Below are 27,306 nucleotides of genomic sequence, written 5' to 3'. Positions count from 1 at the left end.
TTGGGAGGCTGAGGCAAGTGGATCGCCTGAGCTCAGGAGTTCAAGACCAGTCTGGGTAACATGATGAAACTCCATCTCCACCAAAAAATACAAAAATTAGCCAGGTGTGGTGGCATGCACCTGTACTTCCAGCTACTCGGGAGGTTGAGGCAGGAAAATCGCTTGAATCTGGCAGGTGGAGGCTGTAGTGAGCTGAGACTGCACCACTGCATGCTAGCCTGGGTGACAGAGCAATTTTTTTTTTGTCTCAAAAAAAAAAATAAAAAAAAATTAATAGAAATGTAAAATTTTCTAGGCACAGAAATCAATGCTTAAATATTTGCACAAAATATTTGTTAGCTTTGGACCACATTTCAAAGATTCCCTATAACTATTTTTTTTCTAATGATTTGGTGAATGTTGCTGTTGAGTTATCTAAGCATAATAGGCCATCAATCTCTTCCCTCTTCAAATGATTTTGAGTAACCATGGAAAATTTCATCTCGGCATATTTTAGTTCTATGCACTCCTGTAGAAAATACAGAACAAGATAATCCTTCAGTATAGTTTAAAGCATGTCACAAAAAATAAAAATTAAACCATATTTTCTATTTTACTGGACTGGGATAAATGTTTCAGTCCAAGCAGAGTCAGTTGGACATACTAGTATCCTAAGAAATATGTAATACATAATTTTTAATGACAGCAAGCACTATTAGAGTGACAAAGAAGACTCAAAGGGCAAAAATTAACATTTGGGTTGTAAAAGTATTCTACTTAAATTTAAAAATATTCAAATAAGAGAAAAATACATATTCAAATGTTTAAATAGACTTCATTAAATAGATAAAGATATTAAATGCAAGTTAAAAAGTCAAATGTCCTAGCTTCAGGTTTCCTTACAATAACACCTCATGGGAAGCATAGCATGAATTAAAAGCAAAGCAAACGTGAATTTGATTCCCATTTCTTTATTTAGAACCTCTCTGATGAATATATTATTATTTATACTACAAGAAAAAAAATTTAAAATATTCATCAATATTGCCAAACCATGAATGAGTCAGAATCTCAGAGGTTCTAGAATGTTAAAATAAATGGTAATCATATAAATCATTTCACAGCTTGTCATGGATGATTCACAGAATCATACAGTGGTTTGGAACTTTATACTTAGAAATCATCTTTATTCTGTCCCACATATTTTCTCTTGTCTCAGGAAAAAAATAATTTCAAGGTAGGCAGTAAAAATCAGATTATTTTTCACAAAATTAAGAATGTTGAGCCTCTTGCAATAAAGTAGTAGTGACTGCCCTTATACTTGTGCTTTCCTAGAGCAGTTGTAAAAACATGGCAGGACTCACAAAAATATTTTAAATAAATAGGCACATAAAACACCTGCCAATTGGCAGAGAAATTGACAGGTGGCTGTGGTCCCAAGTCAGCTCTTGATTATAGCTATAGCTCTGAACAGTTACACAAATACATATGCATGTACACAATGTGCGGGTGCTAAAAATAAACTTTACTTACTTATTGTCACATCATGTAAGTTGGGTATGTGTTTCATTCTGCTCAGACTGTCATAACCAAATACCATACACTGGGTAGCTTAAAAAACAGAAATTTATTTTCTCATGGTTCTGGAGGTTGGAGGTCCAAGATCAAGGTGCCAGCATGGTGGGGTTCTGGGTGAGGGCTGTCTTCCTGGGCTTGCAGCTGGCTGCCTTCTTACTGTGTCTTCCCATGGCAAAGAGGAGGGAAAGCTCTCTCTGCTCTTCTTATAGGGCACTAATCACATCATGAGGGCCCCACCCTCATGACCTCAACTAACACTAATAACCTCCAAAGGCTCTATCTCCAGATACCATCACTATCAAATTGGGGGTTATGACTTCAACATATGAATTTTGAGGGGACATAAACATTCAGTTCATAGCAGTCTACATATATAAATATATCTTATAAATGTACTTACTTTATCATATTAAATTAATATTATCCATCTTGGCAAGTATTCAATTTATTTCAATTCAGATGAAGTCTCTTCTTAAGGGGAACTAAACACCAAGTATTATCCCAGTTGTTTGTGATCAAATATGAAAATTTAATCCACAATAAAGGGAATAGGAGATCCTAATTCTAATGTAAGAAACAATTGTGTGTATTTTGGCAGCTCCCACAACATTATATACAACCACTGAAGAATGACCATGGATAAATTGGCAAATCTAAAGAAAAATTAATAACAAAAATTGAAAACATCTCTACTAAGATAGAAAATAATTATGTTTTCTGTTGTTTCTTGAACACTGTAAACTTCAGTAATGATTTTCACTTGGCTGATGTTTCTTGGTTTTTATTATCCTGCCTTTATTAAGTCTATTTACTTCATTTTTTCCTTATAAGTTTATTGGGCACAAGGGGGTTTTTGTTTTATTTAATTTGCTTATCTTCTCCCCAAACTCAATACTCTTTACTACATATATTATATTTTCAATAAAATCCAGTAACTAAGAATTTTGTTTTTAATTAAATACTCTTAAAGCTGGGGTATGGGACAAGGAATGTAGTAAATACTTGCCAATATTCACACACCAGCCAAACAGAGACAGCTGGGCACTATAGCTGGAAGCGAGTTTATAACTATTGCCTTTAGATTTAAAAACAATGACAGTTTGGCCAGGTGCAGTAGCTCACTCCTGTAATTCCAGCACTTTGGGAGGCTGAGGTGGGCGGATCACCTGAGGTCAGAAGTTAGAGACCAGCCTGACCAACATGGAGAAATCCCGTTTCTACTAAAAATACAAAATCAGCTGGGCATGGTGGCTCATGACTGTAATCTCAGCTACTCAGGAGGCTGAGGCAGGAGAATTGCTTGAACCTGGGAGGCGGAGGTTGTGGTGAGCCAAGATCATGCCATTGCACTCCAGCCTGGGCAACAAGAGTGAAACTCTATCTCAAACAAACGGAAAACAAAACAAAACAAAAAACCAACCAAACAACAACAACAAAACAATCACAGTTCTCAGGAAAATATAAATAAATTAAATACTTGGGCTTATCACATGGTCTTAGAAGGAGCTCATAAATGTTATTATTCCCTTTAATAGATGCAGGAGTATGAACATTGAAAACCAAGGAACTGGGGCCCTTTCTTCTCTTCTAAAAAATATTGTTGAGCACCTGTGTCAGACACCCAACATACTAAGATGAATAAGATAGAGCCTCTGTCCTCAAGGATCTGATGTTCTAGTGAAGAAGACAGATTAACAGGTAATTAGACTATGGTATAACAACTGCTACAATTAATGTAATCTGGGGCTACTTGGGAAACACAAAGGATGGGACTTAATTCAGACTTGAAGAGTCACAGAAGACTTCCTGGGAAGGAGGTGATACCTAAATTGAACTTTGACACATAGTTGAAGGTGGGGTAGCAATGGTGGAAATGAGTATTAGTGGGTAGGCAGGCACAGGCTTTGGAATATTAAGATCAAGATCTTTAAAACTTTATGTTTTGGTCCACACAGGCTTTTACCTATAAATGACTCAAAACTGCCCCTCTGTAAAGTACGCTGCTGAAGCACAGAGTTAACATCATCATCCTCTAAGCGTGTGTCCTTGATATGCACTCCATCATAAATTATCAACGATCCAAACTCTGTCTTATCATGTCTCTTTAAACTCTGCTTATACAAAGACTAAAATTATTTGCTTATTTTTACACACATAAGCATTGAGAGAGATTCTTTCAGTTGCGGTGGATAAGGCAAGGCAACCACTAAAAGAAGACTGTGAAGCATATTTCTTCATCCAGTACAACTTAGCATAGAACAGGCATCTATTCTATTTTGGAATACAACAGGATCTCATTTCATTCTTGCTATGTTTATCATATAATGTTATCATACTTCACTACAAGAAAGAGGAAAAATCTATGTTTTTAAAAATCTACTTAAAGAGAATAATAAAACATCAAACCTCCAGAACTTTCAACTATGGTCTCAGAGCATAGTGTTTTCATTCTTCTGACAATAATTATAAGATTAAAATTGACCTCATTTCTTATGTTTACTAATATTAACCTTGGCTAAAAATAAAATGATAAGGTAGATTTCACCTAATTTTCAAAGAACAATTGGACTATTGAGTACAATATACTTTAAAAATTTGCCAACAAGAAATTATAGCTGTTTTTCAAATATATTCTGCTTCATATTGTTTGTAGAGGTCTATTATACAATTCAAAAAAACCATTTCCTCCTTCTATTTAATGATTCTGCTGAAAATTGCCTACCATACTCCAGAAAAGAGCACAAAAGATTTCTGATTGAGCTTTGTTCACAATGAATGAGGTGGGAGGTGATACGGGCCAAAAGACTCAAGGACGCAAAGAGCCCGAACATGAATTTTGAAGTTAAAAAGATTCTAATTCAAGTCTCAGGTCTTCCTTCAATAACTCTCTTTCTTCCTCTAGACAATAAGAGTAATAATCACTGCCTACCAAAATGTTTCAAGGTCTAAGTACTTTGAGAGATGTAAACCATCACAAATATACAATAATCCAGTATACTTATTAGTGGTGATGCAATAGCGTTTTCCTAGGAAAATGTGGACAATGACTTTCATGACATTCCCTTAGGTATTCTGTTGGGTGAGTTGGATACTAGAATGGAAAAGTCTATAGGAAAAGAATTAGAGTAATTTAAATTGCAACTCACAGGGAGAAATCATAGGTTACCCAATGATCTCATAAATTCATTTCTTGCAAGATAATAGAGGGTCCCACTTGGAATGACTTAATATTTAACACACTACTAGAAGGGCTCCTGTTTAATAAATGCCATGCATATAATACAGGGAGAGTAAAATAATTATTTCATGTAGTTATTTGCGGTATTCTTCACCTTAGCCAAATAGTATTTTTATGTGAAAATTATGTTTATTTTCTTCCAAGAAGGAAAAAAATGAACTTCTATTAATATAATTATTCTTTGGGTTTTCTCAAATATGTCTTAAGATTAATTGCTGTGTACAATTAATCAAACAAACAAAATGACATGTTAGTACATCTGTACCCTCTATGCAACATGAACAAACCATTATGAAATTGTAATTTTATCTTTAAAAATCCTTTATGAAAGTATTCTCTCCATTTTTGCTTTGCAGCTCTTCAAAACAGAGAGGCAGATGTAAGATATTTTGATAACAAAAAAAGTGACTAACAGATTAGTGCTAATCATATGATTGCAGTTGTAAAAAAGACTGTGACTGGGTACCTTGGTACCTTTTAGGTATATGTGTAACATACTTCCAGAAGGGGACTGGAAGGATGGATACCAGCTGCTGACCACCTTCCTCTAGTGAAGGAAGTAAAAGTATGCAGGGGTAGGGAATATGACTTTCTAATTTTACCACAAATGCTAAAGTTTTATTTGAATTTCTGGAATAAGTATTCATGTATTATTTATGTTAAAAAATAAATAAATAAATAAAGAGACCAGTGCAATGGCTCACAGCTGTAACCCCAGCACTTTGGGAGGCCAAGGCGGGTCAATCACCTGAAGCCAGGAGTTTGAGACCAGCCTGGCCAACATGGCAAAACCCTGTCTCTACTAAAAATACAAAAATTAGCCAGGCGTGGTGGCAGGCACCTGTAATCCCAGTTACTTGGGAGGCTGAGACACGAGAATCACTTGAACCTGGAAGGTGGAGGCTGCAGTGAGCCAAGATCATGCCATTTCACTACAGCCTGAGCGATGGAGCAAGGCTGTCTCAAATAAATAAATAAATAAAAGAAAAAGTAAAAGAAAATAAAATAAAGAGAGGTGAGCCACAGTAAGCCATTTGTGACTATCTGCATCATGAATGCTGCTTCCTGATAGCAACTAGACTTCAGCAATGGCTATAAATGCTAACTTCCAAAGGCACATTAATCAAAACACAAATACCTCATAAATGTTCTATGAAGTATAGCTTAATTCAGTTATGATTGGAATGTGTCACACATGTTTGAATAGAGGATACCACTGCCATCCTCAAGTTCCCATTCTCTGAAATGGCTCAGTGTGGTGCTCTGGGATGGAGCGGGTGGATCAATGAAACCAAGGCAGGCATGATTTATCCTAGAGTCACTCCACTGCTCTAGGAACAATGCTGACCTTTTGTAACTTTTTTTTTTTTAAACTGTTTGACTTGTCTCTGAAAAACTCAAAGAAGACAAAAACATTTAACTGTTTACTCACTAAGTCAAGGCCAGTGCTCTGTAAAAAGTTGGCTGATGCCCTACCCCCTAATTACCTTACAACACTAAGCCCTGACAGAGGCCCTGTCAGCAGATTTTCTTGACAACCCTTAAGGAAAAATCCTCTTGCTGTATTCACTTCATACAGAAGACAGGCTTGCAAAATGAAACATTTTGCAGTATTTCAGATGCTCGCTGTCTGTGGTGTTGATAATGCAATTTTTTTTTAATTGCAGCAGCATTTATAATGCTGTATCATTAATGTAGACCATAATGCCCCAACTAACTGTATTTATCAACCAAGCAGACAATTTATGCATTCACCTGAACTGTTGAACCTTTTCTTTTACTATAAGGTTTAGAATCTGGCTACAGATTGATTTTATGCTAAATTATATTGTTGAAAGATGTCATGCTCCACTTGACATGCCTACAAAATGGTTTTCATTGAAATAAAAGAAGGTCAGCTGATCTGAAGAACATCAGTAATTATAAGTAATTCACTAACATTTATCCTATGTTTTAAAATGTCAAAGTATCTTGCAGATAACTAATATGTAGATTTAAAATGAGTGCTTTTCTTTTTTTTAATAGAGTCAAATTCACATCATCTACAATAGCCCCCAAATAGAAATTTTGTGTAGGATTCACATTTTATCTAAAATATCTCCCAAATAAAAATGCAGCCAGAGAGATAAAGCCTACAGTCATTTTTTTTTTCTAAGAGAAGGGAAAAATCAATGAGTCTTGGTATCTCTAAATTGTATTCCTGAGCATGTGAATAACATCCCAGAAATGACATATGTTCTAAAGCCACTGGAAATTCTATCAAAATTGTGCAACACAACAGGTGAAAAGTTTTCTGTGGAAATATTTGTATAATAAACATGTTGGCTATTGTTTGGGCTACTCCTATGGGTGAAGCATCATCTTTCATAGCACAACTGAGCAGCATAACCAATATATGGTCTAAAATTACACACTTTGGAAACAGGCTGTATCTATTGACTATTCACAAATGTAATGAAAGTGATGGAGGAGGACACAAACAAAATAGAAATGAATTTACTCACTGTGTTAAAATTTGGAAAGAGCCCAACAGCAGAACTACTGTCCACTGGAAAAGACATAAATGGTTTGATATCCAGTGAAGGCTGCATCATCAGGGTAGGTGTGCGCACAAGAGCAGGAAGGGTAGTAGTGTGGCATGTACTGCCTGCCAAGAACAAAACAAAAATGAATTCAATTTCTTGCTCACATTCATCTCACTCCCAAACCTACAGTGTAAGACCAAGTCTGTTGAGCTGCAACCTGCAAGCAAGAGAGTTATGCTGGAAGTAAGCAAATGGCACAGGAGTAGTAAACACAATAAAAAGGATCTTCCTCCTCATTATCCAAGACAGTGATGCACAATGCTTCCCTATGGGCAAGGGCTGAGGGATGCTCAGACTCAGCCAGGACACCTAGTAGACAGATCCTACTGGCAGGTGAGTCAGGCAGAATAAGAATGTCCTGTTGGCCAACCCTTTGCCTCTGACTCGCCAAAAGTGCAGGAGAGAAGAGGGGAGGAGCCTCCTGAAGCCAGACACTCCTTGCTATTAAGAATTACTGAATGGCTAGTGGACTGGTTTTATGCAAACCAGAGTTAAATATAGGGTTTTTACAAGAAAAAGAAAACTTGAACCCGTATAGTTCCTGTCTGCTCTCAAAGTTATGATTCAGCTCGTTCTCTTAAAAAAACAAAAAAAAACAAAAAACTTTCTGAAAGTTGCTCTTATTTTGAAGTAAATGGGTAGTCTAGACATTGGATAGTTAGAGACTAAAAGGTTTGATTATGGCTTGGCTGCAGACAGGGTGTTGGGGGACAGGTAGTAGTTAAGACAGGGATTCAAATTTTTGTCTTCAACTTTTTATTTCTAATTTGTTTTGTATTATTGTAGCAAATATCCCCTTTAGCAGCTAAATTAGGTGTCACTTCTATTTTTTTTTGTTGACTATTTTTAAATTTTGTTTTAACTTTTGTGGGCACATAATAGGTACATACATTTATGAGATACACAAGATATTTTCATATAGGCACACAATGCATAATAATCACCTCAGGGTAAATGCAGTATCCATCCCCTCAAGCACTTATCCTCTCTCTGCATTACAAACAATCCAATTATACTCTTTTAGTTATTTTGAAATGCACAATAAGTTATTGTTGACTGTAGTCAGTTTGTTGTGCTATCAAATACTAGATCTTATCCATTCTAACTACATTTTAATTTTTTTAAATTTTAATTTAACTTTATTATTACTATTTTTCAAGACAAAGTCTCACGCTGTCACCCAGGCTGGAGTGCAGTGGTGTGATCATGGTTCACTGCAGCCCTGACCTCTCTGGGCTCTGGGGAGCCCCCAGCTTCAGTCTCCCAAGTAGCTGGGACTACAGGTACATGCCACCACACCTGGCTAATTTTTGTGTTTTTTGCAGAGATGGGGTTTTTGCCACATTGCCCATGCTGGTCTTGAATTCCTAGGCTCAAGCAAACCATCATTCTTGATCTCCCAAAGTGCTGGATTAAAGGTGTGAGCCACCACACCTAGCCTCTAACTATATTTTTGTACCTATTAACCATTCCCACTCCCCTGCCCTCTTCCCATCCTCTAGTAACCATCATTCTATTCACTATCTCCAGTTCAATTGTTTTAATTTTTGGCTCCACAAATAAGTGGGAACATGGGAAGTTTGTCTTTTTGTGCCTGGCTTATTTCACTTAACATAATGTCCTCCAGTTTAATCCATGTTGTTACAAATGCCAGGATCTCATCCTTTTTGTGACTGAATAGTACTCTATTCTATATATGTACCACATTTTCTTTTTCCATTCGTCTGTTGATGGACACTTAGTTTGCTTCCAAATGTTGGCTATTGTGAATAGTGTTGCTATAAACATGGGAGTGCAGGTATGTCTTCGATATACTGATATTCTTTCTTTGGGGTGTATACCTGGCAGTGGGATTGTTGGGTCATATGGTAGCACAATTTTTAGTTTTTTGAGGAACCACCAAACTGTTTTCTATAGTGGCTGTATCAATTTACATTTCCACCAACAGTGGAGGAGGGTTCCTTTTTCTCCACATCCTTGCCAGCATTTGTTATTGCCTGTCTTTTGAATAAAAGCCATTTTAACTGGGGTGAGATGATATCTCATTATAGGTTTGATTTGCCTGTTTTTGAAGATCAATGATGACTGAACACATTTTCATATACCTGTTTGCCATTTGTATGTCTTCTTTTGAGAAATGTCTTTTCAGATCTTTTGCCCATTTTTTATTCACGTTTTTAAAACAGACTTGTTTGAGCTCCTTATATAGTCTGGTTATAATCCCATATCAGATGGATAGTTTGCAAATATTTTCTCCCATTCTGTGGGTCGCCTCTTCACTTAGTTGATTGTTTTCACTGCTGTGCAGAAGCTTTGTAACTTGTGATCTCATTTGTCCATTTTTGCTTTCCTTGCCTATGCTTGGAGGGTATTATTCAAGAAATTTTTGCCCACTGCAATATCCTGGAGAGTTTCCCCAATTTTCTCACATAGTAGTTTCATAGTTTGAGGTCATAGATTTAAGTCTTTAGTACATTTTGATTTTATTTTTGTATATGGTAACAGATAAGGGTCTACTTTCATTCTTCTGCATATATATATTCAGTTTTCCCAGCACCATTGATTGAAGAGACTGTCCTTTTCCCTATGTATATTTTTGGCACTTTTGTCAAAAATGAGTTCACTGTAGATGTACAGCTTTATTTCTGGGTTCTCTATTCCTTTCCATTGGTCTATGTGTCTGTTTTTATGCCAGTACCATGATGTTTTGGTTATATAGCTCTGCAGAATAATTTGACGTCAGGTAATATGATTCCTCCAGTTTTGTTCTTTTTGCTTAGAATAGCTTTGGCTATTCTGGATCTTTTGTGCTTCCATATACATTTTAGGATAGCATGTTCTGTCTATGAAGAATGTTGTCATTGGTATTTTGATAGGGATTGCATTGAATCTGTAGATTGCTTTGGGTAGTATGGACATTTTAACAATATTGATTCTTCCAATCCCTGAACATAGAATATCTTCCATTTCCTTGTGTGTGTTCTCTTCAATTTCTTTCATCAATATTTCACAGTTTTCGCTGTAGAGATTTTTTACTTCTTTGGTTAATTCCGAGGCATTTACTTTTAGTTATTGCTATTATAAATGGGATTACCTTCTTGATTTCTTTTTCAGATTGTTTGCTGTTGGTATATAGAAATGTTACTGATTTTTGTATGTTGATTTTGTATCCTGTAACTTTACTAATTTTGTTTATCAGTTCTAGTTCTTTGGTGAAATCTTCAGTTTTTTCCAAATGTAAGACCATATCATCTGCAAATAATGATAATTTGACTTTTTCCTTTCCAGTTTGGATGCCCTTTATTTCTTTCTCTTGTCTAAATACTCTGGCTAGAACTTCTGCTATCACCTCCTTAGATATATAAGTTTATATCTTAGATATCTAAGATATCATGGTTTAATGCATGAGTAGAAGATTTATAATGCTCCTCTCCAGTAACAAGCATCTTTCTTTAGTGTATAACTTTCATGTAGTATAGATAAGTAACTGCTGGTGCAGGTAGCTCTCTGGGAGGCAGGCTCTGGCATGTCAGGCTTTTTTTTTTTTTTTTTTTTTAATATAACAACTTTATTGAGGCATAACTCATATACCAGACAATTCATCTGAATTGTAGAATTCAATTATTTTTAACATATTAACAGAGTTGTTGTATTATTCCATTTTCATACTGTTATGAAGAAATACCTGAGACTGAGTAATTTATAAAGAAAAAGAGGTTTAATGGACTCACAGTTCTACATGGCTGGAGAGACCTCACAACCATGGTGGAAGGCGAAGGAGGAGCAAAGACACGTCTCACATGATGGCAGGCAAGAGTGTGCGTGCAGGGGAACTGCCCTTTATGAAACCATCAGATCTCATGAGACTTATTCACTGTCACAAGAACAGCATGGGAAAAACCTGCCCCCATGATTCAATTACCTCCCACCAGGTCCCTCCCATAACATGTGAGGATTATGGGAGCTATAATTCAAGATAAGATTTGGCTAAACCAAATCAATTTTTTTTTTTTTTTTTTTTTTTTTGAGACGGAGTCTCGCTCTGTCTCCCTGGCTGGAGTGCAGTGGCGCGATCTTGGCTCACTACAAGCTCCGTGTCCCGGGTTCCCGCCATTCTCCTGCCCCAGCCTTCCAAGTAGCTGGGACTACAGGCGCCCGCAACCGCGCCCAGCTAATTTTTTGTATTTTTAGTAGAGACAGGGTTTCACCCTGGTCTTGATCTCCTGACCTTGTGATCCGCCCGCCTTGGCCTCCCAAAGTGCTGGGATTACAGGCGTGAGCCACCGCGCCCGGCCCCAAATCAATTATAGAACCATCACCACTATCAATTTTAGAACATTTTCATAACATCTAAAGGAAACTCTTATCCATTAGCAGTCACTCCCCATTTCCTCCTAATATCCCTAGATCCTGGCAACCACTAATCTATTTTCTTTATCTCTAGATATTTCTATTCTAGACATTTCATTTAAATGAAATCATATAATATGTGATGTGGTCTTTTGTGACTCACTTCTTTCATTTGACATAATGTTTTTGAGGTTTATCTATGTTATACCACATAACAGAATTTCATTCATTTTTTAGGCTTAATAATATTCCATTGTATGGATTTCCCTAATTTTGATTATCCATTCATCAATTAATAGGCATTTGAATTACTCCCACTATTTTGCTATTATAAACAACGCTACTTTGAATATTCATGTGCAAGTTCTTATGTGGATATATGTTTTCAGTTCTCTCAGGTATATACTTAGGAGTCAAATTTTGGAAATTGTTTGGTCATCTGGTAACTAAATGGCTTAATATTTTGAGGAAGTGGCAGGCTGTTTTCCAAAAGGTCTGAAACATTTTACATGATTACTCTCAGTGTATGAGAGTTCCAATTTTTCCTGGCCTGCCTGTATAGGACCACACAATAATTATATGCCTAACATCCCCTATTGACTTCAAGGAGGAATGAACAGTATGAGATAATGCTCCAACTATTAAAATTTCCACCAATCTTTTACACAGTGTTCCAGACTCATTAAACTTTCTATTTCAATGATCTTTTTTTGGTAATGAATTTTCTTAATAAACTCTGCATCATATTTCAAATCGTTCCAGAACATTATTGGCAATAGTGTTTAATGGACTGTCATACTTCATTTACATTGATCCTAAAAACAGAAGAGAAAAAAGAGAGAAGGGTGCCTGAAGCATTTATCTGTAATGGCAAGTCTTCAGGTCAGCCCTGTCCATTAGGGAAGACAGAGTAGCACTCAGCAAAAATAGAACCAGCCAAAAGTATAGATTGAGAGTAATGCTGTTGTTGTTGTTGCTGTTTTTCTGATGCTCAAGTAAATACTCTGATCTCAGTCTGTCATTCATATAACCACCCTGTATTTAATTACACATTACTCTTCAAATTAGGTAATGTTAACTTCAGTGCTTGTAGATCTAAGATGATGTATTATATAAAGATATCAAATGTTGCAGAGGTATTTATTAAAATATTTATTTTATTTTAAAAGTTTTGCTTTAAACTCTTAGCTAAGTTAAAAAAAACAGAGATATCAGCTAGGCGCAGTGGCTCAAGCCTGTAATCCCAGTACTTTGGAAGGCCGAGACGGGCGGATCACGAGGTCAGGAGATGGAGACTATCCTCGCTAACACAGTGAAACCCTGTCTCTACTAAAAAATACAAAAAACAAGCCGGGCGAGGTGGCGGGCGCCTGTAGTCCCAGCTACTCAGGAGGCTGAGGCAGGAGAATGGCATAAAACCCGGAGGCGGAGTTTGCAGTGAGCTGAGATTGCGCCACTGCACTCCAGCCTGGGCGACAGAGCGAGACTCCGTCTCAAAAAAAAAAAAAAAAAAAAAACAGAGATATTTCTTATGTTGGCCCAATGGCCTATTTTATTATTACTATAGTCATTAAAAGTCTAAAGGAAGGTATAGACTAATTCTACTTAAAGCTGAATGATAAACAAATGTGTAATTATTTTGCCATTGTGAGTCTCCTGGAGGGAAGCAAAGTTCTTTCTCTAAGCCCACAATGGTGGCTCTGATAATACTGTGTAATACATGGCTCCCGAGGGCCTGGTGAGAGTCACTTTGTTCTAACAAACCCAAATCAAATAGAATGCAACAGGGAACTTCACAAACAGATTACTCCATCAACAAAGGTTGGAATGCACAATGATCCCCCTTAGCCAATCAAATCTCTATGCTAATAAAGACAAGGCTTGAGAACTACTTAGCTGTTACTACTCATTAGCATAAAAAACTTAGCAGCTGTTTACCATTTCATTAGCATTTTAATGACAGACAATTTGCCATGTTAAACACAGATTGTTTTAAAGTACTAGTAGATCTTCTGAATAAATATAAACTATACTTTCATTAATCCTTCACCTCAACCTTGCTGTTTTCACTTTTAAAACTTACTTTTTAATACTACTTCACCAGGACTTATTGCTTGTTTTTGCAAATGGTAAATAAATAGGGACAAAGTGCATTTTTTTGGACAAGTTCTTTCATGCTCTGATCTCTCTATCTTCATATTTCAGATTTTGCTGCTGCTGCTGCTGCTGCTAAGAATTCTTTGTCCTCACCTCTGGGTGCTTGAAAGTCAGCAGGAGTTACAAGCAGAAATTTGACCAAAATGCATTGCACTCTGAAAGAAAATGCTTAATTTCTCTAAAAGTCAAGGACTTGCTAAGAAAAAAGGTTGAAAATATAATGATCAGGCATTTCAATACAAAAGGTGATATAATATACCCATTAAGTTGCTACTCTCATGGGACAGAACCAACCTTTGACTTTTGTATAAACTATCTGGCAGTATTACACAAGACACCTCCTATTTGTAGTTCTGTTTCAGAACATAGTATGTAATCTGGAATATATCATAATGAATAAAGTCATGATGAATAAAATCATAACAGGGTTCCACCCTATTTGATAATAAAACTTTTCATATCACTGAATGCATATATTTATCAAACTTCCTGTACTAAAATGAAATACACATATATAAGCATGCATACTCCAAAAATTTAACAGGAATAATTTAACACTCTTGAGAAAGGAATAATACAAGGTGGTCACAGGAGGACAGAAAATTCCAGACAGTAGTTTCACATGTTTAGGAAAAGAAAACTGTTGAAATAGCTGCATAAGGTAGGGGCTGATAAGACCCTGAAAAATGAAGGTGTGGGCCAAGCTGGCTAAGACTAACTGGACCCAACATGGTGCTAGATTTGACTTGGGTTTCACCTAGGATCTCATTCTACTCTCACTAACATACTAAATCACACACCCACCAGTGTCCTGACATTCTCAGACCACCCATATTGGGTGTTAAAATGGGTAGTACACAGTTCCAAGAAATCTTCATATCTTTACAGGAATCTTCATGAATATCCCTCCATTTGATTAAAGAAACCCATAAATACAGAAACTCCAAACCCTGTGGTGTGACTCACTTCTTTTGAGTATGCCCACAATCCCCTTCCTTAAGTGTATACTTTTCACTTTGCAATAAATCTGTACTTTCACTCTATCCCAATTTGTCCTTGAATTCCTTCTCACAACAGCATCAAGAGTCTGGACACCAGACAGAGTTGAGGTCTCACAGGCATTTGGGGATCTCCTCTAGTCCACCAGTTTCACACTTATCATGGAAATTCCATGTATTCATATGAACATGAATTTCCATTAGTATGCAATTACTTTCTTCCATACATTTCACTTTGATGGTAAAATACAAGTTAATTCATCTATAGCTATGAAATCAATAATATGTAAAAGATAATTTCCTAATATGATCATAAGAAAACTATTATTTCAGCTAACTGCCTCTGTAACATAATAGGTACCTTATTATGTTAATGGATTATGTCATAATACATCACAATACAACCTTACTTAAGGACAGATGACACCTGAAATTATTGCCTTAGTCTTTGGCCTTTAGCTATATAATCTTAAAAGCGCATTTAGATTACAACTTTGAGACTTCCTAGTGGCTCTTCTTTATACGCCAAAACAGAAGCAAACAAAACACCTCATTCTTCAAAAGAGTATGCCAGAGTCAACAAATACGCATGAAGAAGCATTTGCAGAATGAGATCAAATCTGTATCTATTCTATATCCTGCAGGAGTAGTTTCTTCTTATGCCATTATTATGCATGTTCCCGTCAGTGAGTACTGAAATTAAAAACTTAACATATTATAAAAACCTATTGTGGGAGGCGATGTCAATTATAGAACTCCAAAAGATTTCTTTAAAGAAATTTAAATGAGTGGCATTTCAGATTTTCTGCCAAACTTAGTTTTATCTTTTCATTGCTTTCCCAGCTTTGTTGCACCTAATACTGCATATTTTTTCCCTCATCAGGATAATTGCCAACACAGCATCTCCTCCACTTCTCTCAGCATTTCTTTTCTTTCGTTAATCTGCTAGGTGAAGAAAATAATTTACCAAGAGACTATCAAAGCATGGCCACTAAGAGGTGGCTATACGAATAGGGGAGGTGACTGATAAAGGATTTTGCTTTTGAAAAGGTCTCATAATAGCAATAACAGAGATAACATTTTTATAGAACACACTATGTAGCAGGCACTATCCTAAGTTCATTACATATGTAGGTATATATGCTCATTTGCATATACTCATGTACATACTTCTACATATTTAATCCTCGCAATCTGATTAACAAAGTATTAGCCCCATTTTACAGATGACAAACTGAGGCACAGAGAGACTAAGCCCAACTTCATATAGTTTGTATGTAGATGAGCCAGAATTAGAACCCAGGCTATTTGACTTCTGAATTCTGCTTTTCACTACCATGCTATGGTCACTAAATTGTACAGGTGGAAACAATCCAGTCATATATTCTCCAGCTGAGGGAGAAACATTTTACCATAAACTTAAGAGACTGAAAATACTGGACCTCCAAACAGATATAGTATTCAATTGGGAATTAGTTGAAACTTATTTGACCTTAGTGTAGTATATGATACTTAAATAACCAAGATATATAATGAATATATTTATCTAAAAAGAATCTTCTGCAAATAATAGTGTTATTTGATTCAATAAATACTTATGAGGAACTAACAAGGCACAATGCTAACAACTACAGGGATTATGAACTGTGTCAGAACTTATTTTACTTTTTAAGATAAGAAAATAATAATAACATCTGCTACCATTTAATGAGATTTTACTGAATGCCAGATAATGTGCTAAGTGATTTATATCCCTTATTCTTATTAAATTATAATGCAACTCTGTGATAGTTATACTATTATTCCCATTTTACAGATGAGAAAGGTGAGGTTTAGAATGATTAAAATCACTCAGTATGTGGTAGAGCCTGGGTCCAAACTCCTGTTCATCTGACTTTAAAGCCCATGTCATCATTCCCTAAAGTAGGTTATATGTAAAGTTGTTACATGAAAAAGATTCTGTCATCAAATACATTTAGAAAATGTTGCTTCAACAAAGCTTAAAGCAGTTCTTTTCTGCGACACATCTCAGAGATTTTAATATACTAACAGGCACTGTGGACATCTAGGCAGAAAAAATTTCTTCCCACAATTTTTTGAGCATGGAAATAAGCCTTAAAATTTTTTAAAATTAAGATGACATGGGCAACACTGTTCTACATTTGTTAAAAGCATCAGCTCAGGAGACAGATATATTAGAAGCTGAAGACTCCTTGGTGCACTACTTTCTTGTGCAACCTTGGACAATTAACTTTACTTATTTATACCTCCACTGTCTTTTCTATAATTAAGAAAAATAAGAGTAGCTATATCATAGGACGTGTGGGAAAACTAACTGAGATTTCTCTACGCAAATTGCCTAAACCTGTGCCTGATACATAGTCAGTGTTGTATAAGCTTCAGTTACTGTGGTTACAAACTACTCCCAATCCTTGATATTATGCCATATCCCAGGAGAGCATGAATAATTAAATCTATTAATACTTACCATAAATGGCAGCGGTCATGTGTTATCAAAAAAATGTTAAGTAGGTTCAAGAGAGAAAGAAATTGTATCTGATTCATAAATGGGGTTCATAAATGTTTCCACAGATGAGATATCTCTTAAGATAAACTTTGAGGAATGGCTTGTGTTTTGAGAGGTATATATGGAAGAATGGGGGAGGGAACTGTATAAACAAAAAGTACAGAGAAAACAGAATATGTTGAAGTTAAAAATTTTTTAGGCTCTCAAGGTATTCTTAGGGTTTCTGGATTAAAAGGTAAAACAGAAAATAGAAAAACCAAAAACCAAAACCATAAATAGAGTATCTTTGTGACCTTGGAGTAAGCGAAGGTCTCTTATACAGGAAATAAAAGATGCTAATCATAAAAGAAAAAAATTGATGAATATATTCTCTTAGTAAGAATGTAGGAAAAAGACACAACCAAGAAAATGAAAAGGCAATCCACAGAGTGGGTGATGGTATTCACAATAAATATTTTTTGCAAAGGACCTGAATCAAGAATATAGAACTCCTACAGATCAATAAGAAAATGACAACACTAGATAAATGGGCAAAAGACTTGGACACTTCACAAAAGCATATATTAAAATGGCCAATAAACATACAAAAATGGTGATTAACTTCATTAGTAGTTAGGAATATGTGAATTACTACAATGAGATATCACTACATATCCACAAGAATGGTTCAATTTGATGAAGAAAGATGAAGATTATTAAGTGTCGACAAGGACACAGAGCAACTAGAATTCTGAATTAAAGTGTAAATTGCCACAGCTACTTTGAAAAACTACTTGGCATTATCTATTTCAGCTGAATATATACACACCGTATGACCCAGAAATTTCACTTCTAGGTATATACCTAACAAAAATGATATGTTCGAGAATGCTTATAGCAATATTCTTCATAATAGCCCCAAACTGGAAATTAGGCAGTTAATCTATCAACAATAGAAAATAATTTTTGTATGTTCACACAATGAAACATTCATACAATGACACACAGTGATGAGAACAAATGGCACATACTTACATGCAACAACCAATAGATCTTGCAAGCATAACGTTGAAAAAGAGAACTAAAATAAAGGAGTACATGCTGTATGATACCATTTATATAAAGTATAAAACCAGGCAAATTAATTTATTCTGTTAGGATAGTGGCTCTCCTCACAGCAAGGACGGGATGAGGTGGGGGGTGAGATGACTAAAACAGGGCATTCAGAGTGTCTTCTAGGATGCCAGAAATGTTCTTTCCTTGATCTAGGGGCCAGCTACACATGTATGCTATATTTGTGTACATTCATTCAACTGCACACTTATGTGCACTTTTCTGTATGTTATAAATTAACAGAATTTTTTAAAAATGTAGTCAATGCTATTAATTCTAATAAAATGCTTTGACAAATATAGGCAAAATTTCCCAATAAGAATGTCTTCAAATACTGTCAAGTTTGTATAGTTTTAGGATGACAATGATGCTTTTTGAGTTCTTTTTTTTCTACTGCCAGCTTGATTTTGCTCAAAATGATTTGTGAGCAAATAAAATTTCTCTTTAAAGCTGATGCTTCCTTGCTGAATTTACGAAGTGAATAGGGGAGACTAACACAGACTCTAGTGATGCCAAAGAGAAAAATGTATATCTAGAACTCTGAGTCTATAAAATCTAACAATTGGCAGTTACGTGCCTGAATTTCCCTTGGGGAAGCTCAGGGTTCCCCCTAAAGAGCTCCGACAGCAGCCACCATGGCAGCAGCCTGGCAGAATGTTACATTGATAAGTAAATCCTTCTGAGTACTGCATTGAAGTTGATAAGCAATAATGAAGTGCTGCATCAAAAAACATCAGAGAAGCCACATCATGAGGGATTTAAAGCCACAGTGTCCTTTGGGTCTTGTAGTAATATGCCAGCTTTTACACAAAACGATGAATCTTTCACTGAGATGCAACAGATGGCTTTTCAGATGCTGTGGCAATAGAATATGTACAGCCAAGTGGTGATTCATTTATACCTGAATATCTTGCCCACAGACTGAATTTCTTACATTTAAGTGTTGTAAAAATAATGGATAAGATTTATTTGCTATACTGTACAAACTATAGTTTGGTCAAACATGTGACATACTTCATTGGCTGCAATCCTTTTTCAAAGCAGCGTTGAAAAGTATGAGAATTTAAGAATTTAAATAAATGTATAGGGTTAAAACTGAATTTAAAATATTTTTGTTTTATCGTAGTTTCTCAGCTCATAACCCAATAGTATTAAGCATGATCATGCAAAAAAAGGATATTGAAAGAAGAAAAAACAGTATTCCAACAAATGCTTTCTCAAGTTTTCTGCAATAATTTTTAAACACCTGACTTATCAAAAGGGAATGTCATGTGCTTAGTTTCTAAATTACTAAGTCTTTGGAGAAGCCAAAATTATCTCCAGACAGGGCTTTACTAAAATTGTCTGAGGTTGAGAATGGATTGGGAGGTCACAGTGGCTGATGAAATTTACTGGCAAAAAGACCTAGGGTGATGGTCCTGAGCTACATTTGCCTGGTGACTCTCCTAAATGGCATTAAGACCCTTTCTTGAAGTCTGAAGCCTCTTTCTATTACAAACAGAGGAACTATTTGTTGTCCCTGATGCTGATGCTTCCTTGCTGAATTTAGGAAGTGAACAGGGGAGACTAACACAGACTCTAGTGATGCCAAAGAGAAAAATGTATATCTAGAACTCTGAGTCTATAAAATCTAACAATTGGCAGTTATGATGGCAGTCTACAGCATGCTACAGACCTAATGGCAGTGCAGAACTATCATTTATTTTGGAAACCTCCCTAAAAAATACAACCTTTCCCAGGAAAAGTGCAACAATGTTACTCAAGTCACCGAATAGTTCTAGAAGAATTATATTTAATAAAATTTTAGAGGTAAGCATAATTTAGGAATATACCCTTCATTTTGTATAACAAAAATGGGATTTGGAGAGCTTAATCTACCATGGTACCTGACTGATGGTAGAACCAAACCTAGAGCTCAGTGCCCATGAACACTGTTTTGAATATTTAAGTCTGTGCAATCAAAGATGTACAGGAATCATGTATTGTCATCATTACCTTCTTAAAAAATTCAAGATTAGTATTTGATGTTTTCTTTTTTAATTTTGACTGAAATTTTAAAGAGAGTATTCATTTAATTAAGTGAGATTTTAATTTTACTGTTTTATCAACATGATTAATGGGAAAAATTCAATGAAACAAAAGCCAGTGTGGCCAAAAGCCAACATTTCTTTCCAGTTTAAAAAACAGCACAAAATTGATTATAACAGCTCATGTTATTTTATTATATATATAAAACACATATATATGTATTATATATATGTATGTTTTAGATTCATAGGGTACATGTATAGGTTTATATAATGGGTATATTGTATGATGCTGAAGTTTGGGCTGCTAATTATCCTGCTGCCCAAGTAATGAACATAGTACCTGATAGGCTTTCAACCCTTGTCCCCCTCGCTCCCTCCCTGCTTTTGGAATCCCCAGTATAATGCCTCATTTTAAATACTTCTTTTAATATTCCCAATGGGGAAAAAAAGGGATCAACAAAGTTGATTACAACTATGCTTTAGCCATACTGTTCAGATCAATATAACTAATTTAAATAGTCTCATGGTAGGAGGCATACTCACTGGCATACTCTGTGTTGGTGGTTTTTATACTGAAGTACTATCAGAATTACAACAAAAATGCTATCTGAGAAGACACATTTTTTTCAAGTAATGGCAACTGACCTTCTATTTGAGATCAAAGCAGCAGGCCTATTTAGACTCTGACTCTGTCTTTAGGCCTCTCCTCTGCAGTTCACGCTAAAAGCCAGGCTAAAGGGATCTGGATACAGCAACTCTGAGGTCAGTGCACCCAGCTGCTGCTATAAATTCTAGCTCTAGGGCACATAATGTTTTTTTCTCCTAGTTTCAGGGAATTTCAGTTCCTGCTTTCAATGTCTAGGCTGTGGCATTTAAGGAACAAAAGGAGAGAAAAGAAAAGAATAGTGGTTTATATAAATTATCCTTTTTAAAAGGTATTTCCCCTACCCCAAGCTTGTTCAATTTGAGAAAACAGAGTTAATATTTGCTCTGCTAGTGCCCTCTACTCCCGCCTTGGCAGAGAAAAAAAGGTTTCTTTAGCTTAAATATTAACCAAACACTTCATAGCTATTCAAAAGCAGTTGCCCATGTTAAAAATAACAACTAAAAGTAATAAAATCCCAGAAAGCACAACTTTGGAATAAATAGAAACAGTAAAAACTGCTCTAAACCCTTTTTGCACATGTATCCCAAAGTCACCAGAATTATAATGCACTATAGAGTGTTCATAACAAATTCTAGTAAAGTATGATAGCCACGGTGGCCATCATAGAATAGGCCACTCTTGGTCCTCCATCAGCAAATAAGCCATTCTCACTCAAGGAGCGGCAGAGATGGTTTCCATCTGGCAGCCAAGGTTGCTGTGCAAGCAGCATGAAAGCGCCTGTTCCATCCCCATGGAAACCTGGTATGGGGTGCTTGATCTGGCCGTGCCAGGGTCAGAGTGAGCAGAGACTGTGAGTATGGGGTAAAATTGGAGCTACAATGGGAAAAAATGGTGAGGGATGATCTGGAGAAGGAAGAAAGAGCAGTGAGTTTGGCTTAGTTTTGCAAAGTGGACTAGAATTAGTAGCAATTTCTTGTTTGAAATTTCCTAATATCTTACTCCTAAAATGATTTTCTTCCCTTTCACCTCTTCATTGTATGACAGAAATCTGTATAAAATGAAGTGGAGCAAAAACTGCACGAGCAGGAACAACCTAGTAAAGCAGAGCATCTAAGTTCTTCAAACACTCCTGTGGGTAACCGGAAGACAATGTGAGCTCACCCTTTTCCTGAGAAACATGGAATGTTCTGTGACCCAGGGAATGCTTGTACTCCAAAAGGTCTCTAGTGGGTATTTAACAGATTGGGCCAATAGTTGGCCTGGCTTCTTCAAACTCTGCCATTGTCCTGACATCCTAGAAACTGATACTACTTGCTTCAGTCAGGTAGGCAGCTTCTGGGGCACTAGCGATATGCAAAATATCTCCAATGAACACCCAAACATTTTCTACACATGAAGGGACTCATCATAAATGGCTGCGTTGGTCCTGTGCATCATGTTACTCTTGTACTATTATACTGACTTTGTACCAGACTTTCTTATACGAAATTTCTTTTTCTTTTCCTTTTTTTTTTTTTTAACATAGTCATCAAAATTTTTGCTTTACAATTTGACTGTCAGGTTCTTTTTTAAATATCATATAAAATTTATGGTGTACAATGTGATATTTTGATGTACTATATATAGTGAAGTGATCACTAGAGTAAAGCAATTGGACACATTCATTATCTCACTTGGTTACTTCTGTGTGTGGTAAGAGTACCTAAAATCCACTCTTAGAAATTTTCAGACACACAAAATAATATTAACTACTGTCCTCATGCTGTACCTTAGATCTCTAGATATAGTCATTCTATATAATTACAACTTGCAACCTTTTGCCTATATTGGCCAACATCTCCCCATATTCCCCTCTCTCCCACACTCTGATAGCCAACTTTCTATTCTCTGTTTCTATATATTTGACATTAAAAAAAAATCTACATATAAGAGAGATCATGCAGTATTTTTTTTTCTGGCTTATTTCATTTAACATAATGTCTTCCAGTCTCATCCATGTTACTGCAAATGGTAGGATCTTCTTTTTAAAATCTGAATAATATTCTTTATATGGAATTTTATTTTGGCTCCTCAAATGATTCCCTCCTATCCCAATAATGAACACCAAAAGTCAAGGCCATAATGACTTCTTCCTAAGAAGTCCCACTGAAAGTAGAGCATTTCATCACAGCACTCATTATTTTCCTTTTCAATGATTTGCTTTATAAGGCAACAAAGGAATGGAAATATTTTCTTTTAAGACATTTGTTTTAACTAGTAGTCTCTTCTGAACGTCAAACAGACTGTTAAGCTCCCTTTACTTTAAAAGAAAAGGAAAGTACATAATTCACAAAAATTGAACTGGTGCTCAATGTATTTAACTTGAGAAAGCATGCTTCCAGCTCAAAGAAATGCAAAAGAACCCAAAGTTCCAAAACTGCACAATCTCTACAACTTTCCAAACTTTGATTGACTTGTATCTCTGTCTCCTTTTCTCTAACATCCTCATTCTCGAACTCTCTCTAATCACTGTTTTCCGTAGTTTCCCTCTTTCCCACCTGTCTTTTCTGCCTCTCTTCTCTCCTGTTTCTCTCCTGTATGTGACATCTCTGTCTGTGTTTCTGTACATCTGTGTACCTATCTGTGTGTCTGTTTCATCTCTTTTTCTTCAGCTCCCACCATAATACTTCCAGGGAACTAGAAAGCACTCATACAATTTGTCATTTGCCTTATTTTGCAACTACATTGTATTGGCTTTGTTTTCAATATTTGCTTCTATAAATCAAAAGATTAATAGCAAGATTATTGCAGTATCAGGTCAAGTTTGTCCCTGTGACAAGATGTAACAATTATATTAGATCATATCTCTAGTTCTGTCTCCAGTAGTCATGTCAGTTGCAACAACTGAGGATTGTTTTTATTATGTGCTCCCACGATGGTATCTGCCTTCCATGTGAAGGAGAGGGACAAGTTAGAAACTTGAGTGCACCATAGAATTTTATGGTATATTTTTACAGAAATTCATCATTGTGTCCTGGGTTATACAAATACTATATCATTTCACTGGAGAGCACAAGGTGCTTTTACATATATTAAGTAGCTTTTTACATATATTTTACACACACCACAATAAGTAGTTTCCTAAACTTCACATGGCTTATGATCATACCATGTTTTTCTGATGAAGAAAATGATGCTTGGGATAAATAATTGTAGGAAAAGCAAACGTAGAAAACAAAGGCCACAATGAATCTAGCACTACAAAATATCTTCTCTAAATCAGGTATGTAATAACTCCACTGAGCAACGTTGTCTGCCAAGAGGTCACACGTCAGCGTCTCAAAGACCTTGGAAAAATTAATGCATTTTTGGCTTTAACCTATTCATTTTTGCAAGTCCACTGAACCCGCAGTGTTTATACCTCTAACCCATGAATAAGACAGAATAAAAGTAGTCAATGCTGTTTCAATATTTTTCAAACCATCTGAAATCCCACTGGAAACTATGAGATAAAAACATCTTCCTGGTGCCAAGAATTCGTAAATCCTTTTCTAATAATATATTTATTCATGTTTTACAAATGGCAAAATTGAAAAAAAAAAAGGTGGGGAGTAAGGTGGAGGAAACAAAAGGTGGGGGAAAATAAACTGATAACATTAAAATAGAAATGAGAATTTCACAAGTAACTATTGTATACATACAAATTATACCTACTCTTATAACAGACAATACTCCCTCTTGAGAAGCTAAACTTACCTGGTTTCCAGAGAGATTTCTATGCCCAAGGGTCTAAACAAACATGAAACCATTGAGCTTTGACGTGAACTAGATGGAACGTTCAAACTTGAAATGGTGCCTATCATAAAAATCATGTGACAAGAGTGTAAATCACCCATGTCACTCAATTTGATTACAGGCTACCAGCCACTATTCTATCAGTCTGAATGTGGATTCTTGGACATGTATAATCATCAGCTTAAATATACTTTCTGAAAAGAAGTTAAAAAGGAGAGAGAGTTCTAACATACTTGGATTGAACATGAATCTCATTTTTACCTAGTAGTTATTCTGACACAAACTTTGAAAGCTTAAAGAAATGTGGGAAATCAGTTACCTCATCATTATAGTTAGCACAGTGGCTCAATAGTACAACTGAAATACAAACGGGCTAGGAAAATCAAGATAGTATTAGACAAAGGAATTGCAAAATTAGCAAATTCTATTTGTCTTAATTCTGATACTTTTATCTTTTTCTGAAATTCATTTGACCTGTTTTATATTTTTGTCACACATTTCATAAGAAAGTTCCTTAAGGTGTAAATGTGGGTCAGTTAGCAGTGCTTACCTTTGTTTTTAAGGTTACAGTCCACGTTCACGTCTGCATTTGAGCATTGTATGAGATGTTACATTTAAAAGTAAATAATTCCATCATTTCAACCTGGTGCTCCTGTGAAATGTGGTGCTAGGAAACAGCCGGCAGGCAGTGCTTCTGAACAAATCATACATCCTGTAATTGCCGCTTAGCTCTAATTACTATTGAGGATCTGTTTGCAACTTGATTCCAGGGAGAGGGCAGAATACCTTCTGATGACACAGAACCAAATATATCCTAAAAGACTGACAAGTGGCTTTCTTTCACGTAATTTTTCTGAGTATCTCCCAGCTACTCAAAAACTACCACTCTGTCATGGTAAAATGGAAATAAAGAAAACTGACACCCATATCTCCCTTCTAACAAAGCAATTCAGTTTTCTCAAAATATCTACTTATACCAACAATTTGGAATTTTCAGTATCACTTATATTTCAAGGGATTACTCCCCCTTAGGTGGGCAACTATATCTTTTAAAATTGCTTTTTATTTCAAAGAGAAATGCGTTCTCACGACAAACTTTATATTCTGTTAGACTAGAATAATTTATTTGCATTCTATTAGGCCTGAAGAATTTGTTTCCTTTCCCATGGATTTTTAGGTTTTAAATAAAGATTCACATAGTTCAAAAAGACTAGAGCAGATGTCAATTTGATGTTGATAAAATTAATAGGTGTGTTTACGCATCTCAACTCAGAAACCTAATTTCAGTTATATGGGGTATTATGGTAAAATTGAAGTTATACATGCTTGGAACTAAAATGATTTATTATTTATTCTCATATCTAATTAATTTAACTTTGCATCTAGTGGCATGTGACCATGTTGTCAGAATAAAGTATCTGATATATCCATGTTACACAGTGTGGCTATGACTGAATGGTTGTTTTGCTTATGCTAAGCTGATTGTCATTGATACTGATGAGTTAGCTTAGTGGGCATTTGAATGAATAAAAGAAACTTGAAATGACTGAAGCTTGCAAATGTCAGGAAGGATTTTGCACCTTTGGTTGTGCAACTTAGCACATTTGCTAACCACAGCCAACACTTTAGTGACGTACAGAAAAAATTATATTTATCCAAGTCCTGAGATTTAGTATATCTGCTTATGTCAGATTTGGACTGTAACTATCAGGGACAGGTAAACCTAAATGAATAATTAGATGCGGCAGACAAAATGGTAATTATAAAACCAGCTCTTAAAAACAGTACTTTTTTTTCTAGTCTCAATGATCTAAGTTATGAATAATAACAAAATAATATTCTAAATGAAACATAGTATGCTAGCTCTATACTTATTTCACCCCAAATAACAACTGGGCACTCCTTAAGATTACAGTATAATTATAGTCATGGCTGTGGTTTTCATTAAAAAAAAGTCTTCATCTATGATAGCTCTCCCCTAAGAAACCTCTGCTCTGTAGAGATGATGTTGATGGCCTCTTCAAAATATTATTCTTTCATGAAGAAGTATTTCATTCTTTCTTACCTGCTGTTAAATCATGACTGATTCTTGGAGTATTTTTTCTAGAACATTTCCAGGTCTGGAATACTAGTGCATCCTTGAACTCCCAAGCTCTTTATTTGTACACCTCACGTATTTTCAGTTTAGTTCAGTAGTACACAAAGTGTGGTCCTCAGACTAGCAGCATCAGCATCACCTGAGAACTTGTCAGAGAAGCCAATTCTGAGGCCTCACTCCAGATCTACAGAATCATAAATGCTGGGGATGAGGCCCAGTAATCTGTGTTTTAACCAGCCCCCTACATGACCTAAAACACGCTGATGTTGGAGAACCACTGGTCCATAGTGCAG

The 27,306-nt window shown here is 35.8% G+C and overlaps 1 protein-coding gene across 9 annotated transcripts in view; it reads right to left on the bottom strand.

The window, feature by feature from the left end:
• ZNF385B (zinc finger protein 385B) overlaps positions 1 to 27,306 on the bottom strand; it is a 435,288-nt gene that overhangs the window by 106,526 nt on the left and 301,456 nt on the right. For 5 of the 9 annotated variants that reach the window (XR_004441677.1, XM_033230981.1, XM_033230982.1 and 2 more), the window contains one exon: positions 7,300 to 7,442. The exons of 2 other annotated variants lie outside the window; for them this stretch is intronic. Coding sequence is in view for 6 of the 7 variants with exons in the window: in XM_033230981.1 (XP_033086872.1) it covers positions 7,300 to 7,442 (143 nt within the window). In the remaining variant the exon portion in view is untranslated. Of the gene's footprint in view, positions 1 to 7,299; positions 7,443 to 25,465; positions 25,668 to 27,306 lie in introns of those variants that run through there. 2 more of the 9 variants (XM_033230984.1, XM_033230986.1) reach the window with 1 other exon arrangement.

The sequence above is a fragment of the Trachypithecus francoisi genome, unplaced genomic scaffold (assembly GCF_009764315.1).
Source record: "Trachypithecus francoisi isolate TF-2019V2 unplaced genomic scaffold, Tfra_2.0 Lachesis_group13, whole genome shotgun sequence".
Classification (NCBI taxonomy): domain Eukaryota; kingdom Metazoa; phylum Chordata; class Mammalia; order Primates; family Cercopithecidae; genus Trachypithecus; species Trachypithecus francoisi.
This window is presented reverse-complemented; position numbering and strand designations above follow the sequence as displayed.